This window comes from Poecilia latipinna, unplaced genomic scaffold (genome assembly GCF_001443285.1).
Source record: "Poecilia latipinna isolate Pla-1442-1.1 unplaced genomic scaffold, P_latipinna-1.0 Scaffold650, whole genome shotgun sequence".
In the NCBI taxonomy this organism is placed as follows: Eukaryota; Metazoa; Chordata; class Actinopteri; order Cyprinodontiformes; family Poeciliidae; genus Poecilia; species Poecilia latipinna.
In genome coordinates this window covers 22,181-33,650 of record NW_015113266.1, presented here as the reverse complement: position 1 = coordinate 33,650, position 11,470 = coordinate 22,181, and the positions used below count along the sequence as shown (strand labels likewise).

General features: G+C 39.7%; 1 protein-coding gene across 2 annotated transcripts in view; it reads right to left on the bottom strand.

Moving 5' to 3' along the window:
- The window catches only part of kitb (KIT proto-oncogene, receptor tyrosine kinase b), a 25,805-nt gene extending 15,170 nt beyond the window's left edge, over positions 1-10,635 (bottom strand). Inside the window, exons 1-9 of one of the 2 annotated variants that reach the window (XM_015043813.1) lie at positions 10,377-10,635; positions 7,255-7,530; positions 6,882-7,166; positions 4,355-4,494; positions 3,551-3,719; positions 3,031-3,226; positions 2,832-2,947; positions 1,386-1,500; positions 114-301 (exon numbers count right to left, since the gene is read on the bottom strand). In XM_015043813.1, the coding sequence (XP_014899299.1) occupies positions 114-301; positions 1,386-1,500; positions 2,832-2,947; positions 3,031-3,226; positions 3,551-3,719; positions 4,355-4,494; positions 6,882-7,166; positions 7,255-7,530; positions 10,377-10,431 (1,540 nt within the window). In that variant the 5' untranslated portion in view covers positions 10,432-10,635. The remainder of the gene's footprint in view (positions 1-113; positions 302-1,385; positions 1,501-2,831; positions 2,948-3,030; positions 3,227-3,550; positions 3,720-4,354; positions 4,495-6,881; positions 7,167-7,254; positions 7,531-10,376) is intronic. The other variant, XM_015043815.1, reaches the window with a different exon arrangement.
- Between the last annotated feature and the right edge of the window lie 835 nt (positions 10,636-11,470).

The window sequence follows — 11,470 nt, the reverse complement described above, 5'->3', positions numbered from 1 at the left end:
CCCCCCCCCCTTCCCCCTTCCCCCCTCCTTTCAAGCCGCCTCCTTCCCCGCCCCCCCCCCCCCCCCCCCCCCCGTATGGCTTCAGACGGTGTGAGGGGTGTGAAATGTGTTACCTCTGATGGTGAACAGAGTGTAGGCTTCCTCTCCCTGCGTGGACGCCACACATTCCAGAGTGTGGTACTGAGCGTGCTCGTTGCTGACGTTCAGGCGGCTCTCCACCTCACTCCTGCCGAACGCTGACTCCGACAGGACAGTGACCTCTGGGCTCTCCCATTGGGTGGCATTGGGCAGGTTGGAGCACCTGATGGGAAGTTGAAGTATTTAACTTTTTTGACTCTGTCTTCATCAACATGCGATCTACACCAGCAGGTTTTCGAAACTCAAAGATGACATGAATAATAAGGTTCGACATGTGAAATCTTTTCCCGCACTGATTTCTGTTCTGCTAAAACAACAGGACTCTTTAAAAAAAATAAAAAATAATAAAAAATAGTGACATATTTGTAGAAAGACAAACACTGAAGGTAACTCTTGTATTTGAGTCCAGTCGTACAGTGCAGAATTTACAAAAAGATACACAGAAGCTTGTGGTTGAAACAAGCAAAGACATTCATAATGTTTCTGTTCGCTTCCATCATCAATCCCAACGTCTTTCTCTTTGTAAAAATACTACAGTAATGTCCTACAAACCCAACATGATAACTGTATCATTAACTCAAGAAAACCAGCAGTTGTTTTTCCTAGTGACAGCAGGAAATTTCTGAATATATTTAGCCTAACTTGATATTTAACTTCACATTTCTAAAAATAAATCACTTTTTTGGCATTGTGGTGTTTGTGTGTAGGCATGTGTGCCTGGTTTGGCTACTTGTGTGTGTTCTGTTGGCCCAAAAAGGTGTTAATCATCCCGTCCAGCTTCCTTGAGCATTTTCTTCTTTTAGATGAATGGTTATAGAAGTGAATAGTGAGCTATTTTTTTTTTTATTTTATCACAAGTGATCTGTTTAAAGTCACTAAGAGAGCAGTAAGGGCAAAAACATATTTAAAACATCTTTAGGTGATTATTCGTCCATTAACTCACTGCCTTACCCAGTGGATTACCATAATAACTGTGGTAATTCACTACTTTAGATGGACAATTATTACTGCTAACCTTTATTTTGTCTATCATAATTAGGTCAACAACTCACTAATTGCGAATCTGCAATATTACCACATAAAAAAAGATGGAGAGACAGACGGCTATGAACCAACAAAGCAAAATGTGACAAAGACTTGCGTCGGCTTGTCTTTCTTATTGTCATATCAGCTTAAATAATCCAGTAAGGCAAAACAAAAAGAGATTACGGCACGATCACAGAAATCCAGTCTACATTTTGGCATACCTTGTGCGGGGCAGCTCACAGAAGTACCAGCTAATTTTCGGTACCGGATAACCGGCGGCAATGCAGCGGACCTGACCATCAACTGGCCCGTCCTGCGCAATGATAACAGGTTTACCTTGCAGTAGGAAAAGATAAACGACAGATAAGAGAAATGTTTATGAAACAAGAAAAATTAACACACAACTTGAGAGGATGAGTCATTTGTAATACTGTACACAGGGAAATCTCAACTGAACTAAACACAGACATAGCAACCTGTTATGAAGTGATTTTTTTTTTTTGTTATGAAAACTTAGAAGGTCTCACTTCAAAGGAAATGATCCAACCAAGACTTTCACAGTAAATACCAAAGTTTTCCAAACCCCACAAAAGTTTGAAAATAGTAATATCTGTTTTGTTTTGATTTCCCCCCCAAAAAAGACTATCACCATTACTACAACTGAAGAAATGTAAATGTATAGAGAGGACACTTTCATTAAGTTGAAATTCTAACTATATTCTCACTCGCCAATCTTTTCTTATAATCTATTAAAGCTGCTATTTAGCTGCATAACTGGTGCCTCGTATCACAATAAATCTTTCATGCACTCCCTGAGCCATCTCTGTTACCCAACATATTTAACTGGCTTTTTAACAGAGATGGGTAGAGCACCCAAAAATTGTACTCAAGACAAGTATTACTTCACCACATTTTTACTCAAGTAAAAGTAAAAAGTAACTGTACAAGAAATGACTCAAGTACGTGTAAAAAAGTATCAGAACATCTGATTTAATATTTAAAAATGACGTCATCATATAGATACAGATGTAAAGGTATGACCAAATTCTGCTGTTTAAAAAAAAAAAAATGATTTGATTGCAAAATAACAGATTCAGGCAGCACTTTTCCAAATCATAAAACAAAAAATCTATGAAACCACTTACAGTCGGGAATCCAAATATACTATAATGCTAGAGCAGGGTGAAGTACATCCAGTGCCAAATAGCACAGCAGAGTCAGCAGACAGAAAATGAAAATAGAAACAACATCCTACTTTACCTTAAGGTGTAGGTGTGCCTGTATCTTGTGCATATTTTGTTTTTTCGTCATTCAGCGAAGATACTCACAGTGGGTACAAATTCTTCCATAAATAAAAGTAGCAATATAAAAGTACAGTGTAGTAAAACTGCTCCTAAACGTAAATTTTTTCCCAGAGTTACTCAAGAAAATGCTCCCGAGTAAATGCAACTAGTTATTACCCACCTTTGCTCCTAAATAAATAATAATAAATAAGAAATTTAGTGTCACAACTAGCAGTCGGTGTGCAATTAGCCTTCATGTTCCGGCTTAAAGCTAAATGAGTAGCCACCATCACTCTTATTTGCTTTACTGACTTCTCAGAGTTGATCGAGATAAGGAAACTTTGCTCTTGTTGACACCACATGTGATGAATGTGTTTTACTCACTGTTGACGTATACGTGAAATGAGCGCTCAACGGACGCGTCTCCATTACTGACCGAGAACGTGTAGACCCCGCCCTCAGAGCTGAGGACCCTCACCAGTCTCAGCTGACTGGTGAATCTGATGGGAACAGAAACAGACTTCAATATCTGTCCTCAGATAGACAAACCCCACAGTGTTGTTGCACTCCGAATACCGTGCACCTGTATTTTCTGTGTTTGACGGGGCGGACAGTGATGACGTGCTCTGTGGTGTTGAGGAGGTGCTCCTTGTTGTAGGACCAGAAAATGGAGCGCGGTGCGGGATAGGCGTCAAATTCCACCCTGAGGGTCAGGCTCTCCCCTTCTTTGACCTCTTGGATTGGACTATGATTTCCTAAAGGTGTAATGAACCCCTGATCTGAAGAACAAAGACACATAGTTTTGTTGGCACAGTTGGTATAGAAACTTTGCAGCACGTTTGAGTCATCTTTCTGTTGGTTGAGTCATCTATTGAATAAACAATCACAGTGTACTGCAGTAATGTAATTTGAGTGGTGATGGATGCTCCCCTGGAGTACTGGCTGCAAGTTTGCATAATAAGAAAATAAAATACGTCATTTTGGGGTGAATAATATACTATTTCATCTGGGGCTTTTCTTCCCCTCAGATTCCAGTTTTGTTTGACATGATTGGTTTCATAAACTGAATGATTCAGACCCGACAAACCAACTTTAAGACTTACCACGTACATCCAGCTGCATTGCAGCGTCACTGTGACCTTTCTCGTTGTGGGCGTGGCAGCGGTAAATTCCAGAATCTAATTGGACGACGGTTGCTATGGAGAGTTTGGTTGAACGTAAATAGCCCCGGGAGCTGGGCAGGATGTGTGAGATCTGGGACTTCACAGGATTCTGTAAATCATTAGCATCAAACATAACCACGTCATTGTATTTTACATGCAACTTAGCATTGTGAGTAATAGTTATTTAAATTATAAAGGTTTTAACGCCACTTAACTTAACCAATCAGAAGTTGTGTTTTTAGTTCACCTTCAGCCATTTTGTAGTTAATTGCAAAACTCAATTTTTTGAAGTTAATAGATAATGTTATTTGTGACAGTTACCAAATTAAAGCCTCTATAAAAACCCACCAGAGGTTTGTCAATTTAATTTGGTTGAGTTAAAAAGGTACATAAAATCTAGGCAAAGCAATTTACAAGAAAAAAAAATATTTCAAAGCTTGGTTCAAATCACAGCAGTGAACTTAATACTTCTCTGCATCTGAGACTTAAACCTCTGTCTTGTGTTAGCCCCTACAATTCACAGGTATTGCACATATCCCACTGAGTTTGTGGAGAGTATAAAGCAAGTATTTCGTTTTTGATGTATCTTTTAACTGTTTCCATGGGGCAGACCTCTAAATGTCTGTGCATGTACACATTAGTAATAAGTGGGGAAAAAAAACAACTAAGTGTTGAGTTTTAAACAGCCAGGAAAAAGACACCCTTCTCAAATAACTTTGTATAAATACCCAGCATTAATCTTACCGCTGCTGAAGGGACGTCCCACGTAAGACTGAATTCTGAGTTGATGTTGGTGGAGTTGCAGGTAAGCTCAAATGCCTCGCCCGTCTTCAGGATGACCGTGTCTTTGTGGGACAGGATGACCTCTGGCCGCAGCTCTGGCACTGGGACACAAAGGCAGCAATGTCATAGTTGTATATGAGGTGAGGTCAAGCAAACAAGCGCAGTGCGAACGCACTTTTCCAGATGTTCTCTTTTATAATTCCAATTACGTGATAACTGAGGCTTTTTGAAAAGGTTTCAGTGTTTTAATATCTGCATCAAAGAGAATTAGCAGTACAACTACCATTAATATTTGCATATTTCATCACCACGCTCACTCTTCGTGAAAAGCATAACGAATGAGTATCACACACCCAAGATAAACGAACCTCAGAGGGTGTGTGACCAGTGGTTTGTGCTCACATGACAGCACACAAAAAGCTCAGTGTGTGTGTGTGTGTGTGTGTGTGAGTATGCAAACGCTCGTCCATAAATGGCATGATTCACTTCTGCGATCAACTGCCGTCGGAGCTCACATCGCTGCGTAGTTTTTCTGCTTGTTCTGCACTAATTATGTTTAACCCAAACAATCTTCACACACAGCTCTGTTCAAATCCCTGCGCTCCTCCTTCCCACACGCATCATCCACCCGTCCCTCTCCGTCCCCAACCCTCCTCCCTGTCTCCATGTAGACGCGGTCCTCAGAGAGGAGAGCGAGTGTGTGATGCAGAACTGAGGATGAGAGGACAATCAGTTTCAGCTGTAATCTTTTGACTGATTAGCAAAGCCTTAAGGCTTTTAAGGTTGATTTAAGTGGAGCTTGAGTCTATATAAATTGTAGTCTCAACCTAGGCATGTTTTAATGCATTACCATTAGAATCACTTCAAAATCCAGCATCTGACTTCATAATTACTTAAGTGACTTAAATTATAGGTTTTTACATCCATGTATTACCATTAATCTTATATGTATGTGTTTGTATTTTGAAGAATTTAATGTAGAGAGAAGCTCACACAGAAGAACTTTACAGCATTTAACGTTTTGATCCTAAACATCTGATCAACAGCAAGGTACGCCCACATCCAGATGCTCCACAGACATAATGCATTAGGGTTATTTAAGTCCAATTACCAGCAGGTTGCCACCTGGAGTTATTTTGTTTGGCATGTTTCAGGTGCAGCAGTGCAATAGTTAACCTCATGGACCTGGAAGAATACAAAATGTCTTGTTATTCTACTAGTTATTACTTTTGTGATTAAACAAATAATGCAAGCCAGTGAAACTGGCCATAGTTTGAATATATTTCTGTGAAAATAATTATAAAAATATGTAGCTAATGTTTGGCAAAATACTGATTTATTAAAGATTAACGCCTTTTCAATAGACTACCAAAAATACTTTTTAAGAAATTAAAAGTTTTTTTCGTCATTTCTTAAAGTGCCAAATGTATCTCCAATTATAGAATCACCCATATATTCTCAAATTTGTGATACTATTACTACTATATTATTTACAAAATATGTTTTTTGTTGCTAAATGCAATAAATATTTTTTTTTTGTTATGTATGTTATATTCTTGATTAAGATGTTTTAGAAATAGTTTAGTCTTCTTTTTTAAATAATTTGTTCATAACCCCTTGTCTGGTTTAGGCTCTAACATGCTTGATGGTAAACTATCTCAGTTTACCTCTGTAAAATGTGCCGATGCTGAATTACACAGATAGAACTGCTGTGTCTAGTTTTTAAAGGTATTTCAGTTTTTTTTTAAAATTTGCAAAACCAAAAGGAAATGTTATGGTATAGATAACATCTTTGGTTGAACAACCAACAATTCATCCTCTCTGTGTCAGGGGATGTGCATATCCGGCACATTTGGAAGTTAAAATTGGTGAACCGCATCACTAATTTCCTGGTTTTCCGGGTTTCCTGGATTTAAAAATATTAAGATTTCCCTCCAGAGTCTCTGATTGAGAATCTGTAGAAAGATTTTCTCAGACATCTGAGCCAAGACAGTTTGTCAGTAAAATTTATTTTTGAAAAAGCAAATAAAACGTTGCATTTTGACAAACGCCCTTCCTCTGCTGCTCTCCACGCTACAAAACCTGCATAAATGTCATCAGGAGCATCTTGTGGTGTGGAAAGACAGTCTTCCAGGAAGGTTCGCATTAATGGTGATCTTGACGATATTCCATTTGCAAAACGGAAAAGCTTGGACTTGGAAAAGAAGAAAATGCTCCAATAAAATCTAGTCGATTGTGTCTCTTAGTGAGTGGAAAAGCATTTGAAATACACGGTAAATCTTGCTTTCCCCAAAAATAGCTTCCTTACCAACATGACATACGCAGAGCACTCAGTCTCTTTCTGTTTCTCCCTCTCTCCTTTCTAACTTCATTAACACCCATGAGACAAATCTAGTGAAGCTATGCCAGCTGGAATGCTAATGCGGAGCCCTTTAGGCAACATGAACCACATGTTACTCTTCTCTTTTGCTTCATGTTTCCTACTCACCAGGTCGAACATCAACGCTATATGAGACAGACGTGACTCTGTTTCCGCCGAGTTGTCCCACACATCTGTAGCAGCCCTTAATTTCCTCCCTAGCACTGCGGATGATGATGCCTCGCTGCAGATTCCCACTGTAAACCATTCCTGAAGGCAAAGGTCGTCCGTCGCAGGTCTCCAAAGACAGGTTGGCGACGTCTGGGTCGGTCACGAGACACGGGATGATGCAGTCCTCACCAGCCCGAACCAGAATACTGCTCATCATGGTCTGCTGGAAAGCACTGTGAGGGTCTGGGGACATCAATCAGATTGAAAATCCCTCTGTAAAAAGAGGCGGCTGAGTGATCAAGAAAATCCGTTAATATCTCGAGTGGCCCACCTTTAACGTAAACGAAGATTGAGCTGTTCTCCTGGGTGTTATTGTTGACACACACATACCAACCCATCTGCTGGGCCTGGACCCCCGACAAGCTGAGGGAAGCTACCTTGCCCTCCTCCACCTCCCCCTCAAGCTTGCGGTTCTTCTCCCTTTGCCACCTGAGAAGGAACGGGGCTCCGGACGCTGTGGCGTTGTCATGGCAACGCAGCTGCAGCTTCCCCTTCTTGGGAACCACTATGTGAGGCTCGCTGGGGAAGATGACAGGCTTGCTCCACGCTAAAACAGAGAGCAGAGAATACAGGTGATGAAGCAACTTAGGGACAAATCAGGAGGATCTTCTTAATAGATTGTAATTCAGATTATTTAGTTGATTACAAAGTGGATCGCAAAGGTATTTAACTATGTCACATTTTGTCATCGATGCAAAGTAGCACTTAATGATAAACTGGAACTTTCGCAAATAAAATCTGAAAAGTGTGCCATCAGTTTGGACTAGCATCTCATTCATTCTTCATTCTGAAGAGCAGTAATGTCACTGTATGATGCTGCCACCATCGTGCGTCTCCATGGCGATGACGTGTTCTCATTTTTGACTCATCTTAGTTTACCTGCACAGGTAGCATTTCACATAGAGGTTTATAAGTTTGGTTTTGGTTCTCATCCGACTAGAGAAGTTTATTTATTAAGTGCTTTTCACAGACAACGTACAACAAAAAATCAGCATTAATTATACAAAGAATAAAAACAATCGTGACATAAAAGCCTGGGTGGAAAAAAAGAGCTTTGAGGTCATTTACACAATGGTGGACTCTTTTCAGTAAGTAAATGACTTCTAGAGACAATTGATTGTAACAGATTTTATTTAGTGTTACGTATTTATTTAGCACCATCCACCACCTCCTCCACCGTGTGTCATTTAATGCTAGATTATGACGTCAAACCTCAGCAAAATTCAACAGACTAAGTTTTGATGTACTAATAAGACTTGAGAAGCTATAACAGAATCAATGTTGGTATTTCTCCTTGGATGACACATCACATTTTACTGCTGCTTTTCTTCCATTCGACAAACTAAATGATTCATGGACTGACCAGAGTGGAGCAAACACCAAACCCAATGAAAGGGGCTATAATGTGATAGTTAAATAGGATGTAATCCTTGGCACAGTGGACGGGCTGCTTTTTAACCACCACAGCTCAAATAAACAATCAATAATTATGAGCAATCCAACCATTGAGTAATCACACATTAAGCCCCAGTGATCCATCTCTCAAAGACACAAGCCTAAACCAACAATTTTAGTTTCAGTCAAGCCCCCATCAGCCAGAGATTTTCACATGATAAGCAGCATTTCAAGAGCAAGATTTTCATGTGACTGTGATGCCTCGGGGCTGGAGTGGAGCTCTGACGGAGCATCTGGATGCTCTCCCTCCAAAACATCAATAGAGTATCTGTGTTTACACTGGCAGTGGGCGCATGTCCCCCGGCTGATCGGCTTGTTTGGGAAAAATATGCCATTTCGGCTAAAGGTTTCGTGTTAAAACCTGAGGCTGTTCTGCTAGTCAACAAGTGTTTTTTTTTGTTTGTTTTTTTATGGCAAAACAAAAAGATGGGATAATGTTATTCCACATAGGGTGTTGGTCAATTTGCCTCTTCACCATTTCATAATCACATTTCACCATCATTTTTCATTAAGATTAAAATTTCAACTATGATTCTTTTTTTTTCTTTTTTTGTAATTTTTTTTTTATCCTGAAACTTTGTATTTGACTATATTCATAATTACATTACACTGTTTGGGTACGTTTATTCTAATGAAATGTAATAAGGACACTAACAAATCAACTCAAAGTGCTTTTTAGCTTGTAGATAGTGCTGATTAGAGCCGCTCCTTATGGTGTCGACTAGAAAAACATTTGAAATTATCAGTAGAATGGCACCATTTCAAATACGAAACAAATAAAGCTGGATGGGTACCAAACAGCAACAGGGCGAATATATTTGTACCAAGGGTCCACGTCCTGTGGTAGATGATTACAGGACTACACAAAAAGCATTGGAAGAAACGAATAAAAATGCAGAAGTACGAGACGACCAGCATTCAAACAGACATAACTGGCTCCATTTCGTGCCTGGAAAAAATATATGACCCCCCGCTCCCACTTTGTGACGCGCTCTTATTGATTAATATCTGTGATTGTGTCATATAAAAACATTTCTTAATAAATTATATAATTTAGTTTATAACTGCCAAACTGCAAACGTACGAAACAACCGCAGGCGAAAAGGCATCCAAAGAAGCAATCAGGTTTTTGCCACTATGTGAAGATGCAAGAAAGCTTTCTGAAATATGTACAGCTTATTACTTGTAAGATATTTGTATATCTTTGTATACATCTGTATATCTTACAAGTAAGATTATGTAAGTGCTACAAGCATTTATGTTCGATACTCAAATACCTAAATACAACAGAATTCAATAAGTTGCTAGCCGTTAAATAAGCCGGTACTAAATGGTTTGTCTACAGGTGTAAACAAGCGAAGGGATGAATTAACCCGGAGCTGAGTTGTCGATTACGTGGTGCGTTCGTGTGCGCCCTTTTTGTTTGTTCTGCTTGTACAACCTAATCCGTGCCATTTAGGAAGGGACAGTCTAAATAATTAATGTATTCCCCCCCCCCTTTCTTTTTTCAAGCAAGACACCCACGGACACACACCTGTTGCCGTTTAGGCAAGGCATTTACGGTAAAGCGTATTTGCATGAAGTGTCTCTACTAGTGAAGAGCAGGTTGAGGGAAAACACCGGGAACAAGCTCTCCTTGGACAATGTGCTCCTGCCCATGTAAACTCTCTTATAGAGGAAAAACGAACAGGAGGCTGTTCTAAAATATGCACAACGCCGTTATAGTTTAATCATGGACAGCGCAATCTCAAAAATAGAAACAGTGTTAGAAAGCAGAACACAGACTTCGTTTTGGGAGCGAGGAGGTTTGGGGAAATGTACAAAATTGATAAATTGGACATTAAGTTAGCATATATTCTATACATGTGAAGAGACAATCAACATGGATATTACTGAATATATTGTATATTTAAACAACATTAAAAGTGTTTTTCTTACCTGTAATAGGCAGAAAGATGAAATATGAGGTACAAATAACCCAAGGGCACCTCATTATTAGGCAGATTTTGCGTCTTTTTAAATTCTACTCCATGCGTTTCAAGGGCACAAATAACCATCCCGCGGTGGCACAGCAGACTCCGTCCACAGGTACAACGACGCAGAACAAGTCCATCCAGAGAAATAAGCGCACAGACTCGGTGATGTCGTCCTGCAGACTCCGGGTCTCTGTTGATGGAGCTCAAGCTGAGGCGTTTAAAGGCACAGTCTCCTCTGCTCCCTGCGCTGGATGGCTGCCACGCCTCCTTACACTCTAAAACTGGCTGGGTTCAAAATCAACCAGTGTTCTGGTAAGTGGATCATGTGTAGACTCATCCAGGCCTGAGTTGATTTAAAACAACAGTTGGTTGTAACTTTGATCAGGCATGTTGAGTTTTGATTTTCTCATTTACAAAAAAAAAAAAAAAAATGTATCCAAATGAGAAATGTTAAACATTAATGCCATTGAAGTATAGTAGAAAATAAAAACCAATAAATTGTATTTCAGTCATGTAGTTGGTTAACGTGAATTATTCATAACTTTAATCTTTGCAGAGTTTCAGATGGACTTTGGGTGGATTCCTTGGTAAAAACCAAAGAGAATCAAACACATGAACAGGTGAAATGTGCAAACACCAGTGGTGCACCCTGCCTCTCACAATTAGACAAAAGCCCCCATAAATTCACACCAAGATTGCTTTATGTCTACCTAACGGCATATTACCAGCAGCAACTCTGTCTAATATGAAAGTCCTGAATAAGCCATCTAGAAAACCATGGACCAGAAGTGATCATCTAGCTGCTCCTCTAACCCATCAAATTTGGTCACAGTTTTGGTTTCAAAATACCCAACAACGTAAACCCTCATTGGGGTTAAAGAAGTAACCCAGCAGTTTTTTAGAGTGCATCTGTCCTGCACTGGCTGGACAGCAGCCAAGACTGTGAGTCGGTCATTTACCGAAAAAAAAAAAAAAACAGCTTCTATCCAAGTCAGCCCTTCTAACTTACACTGTCACTGCAGAGAAACGTACTTCAGAACATTTCCTGTAAATAGA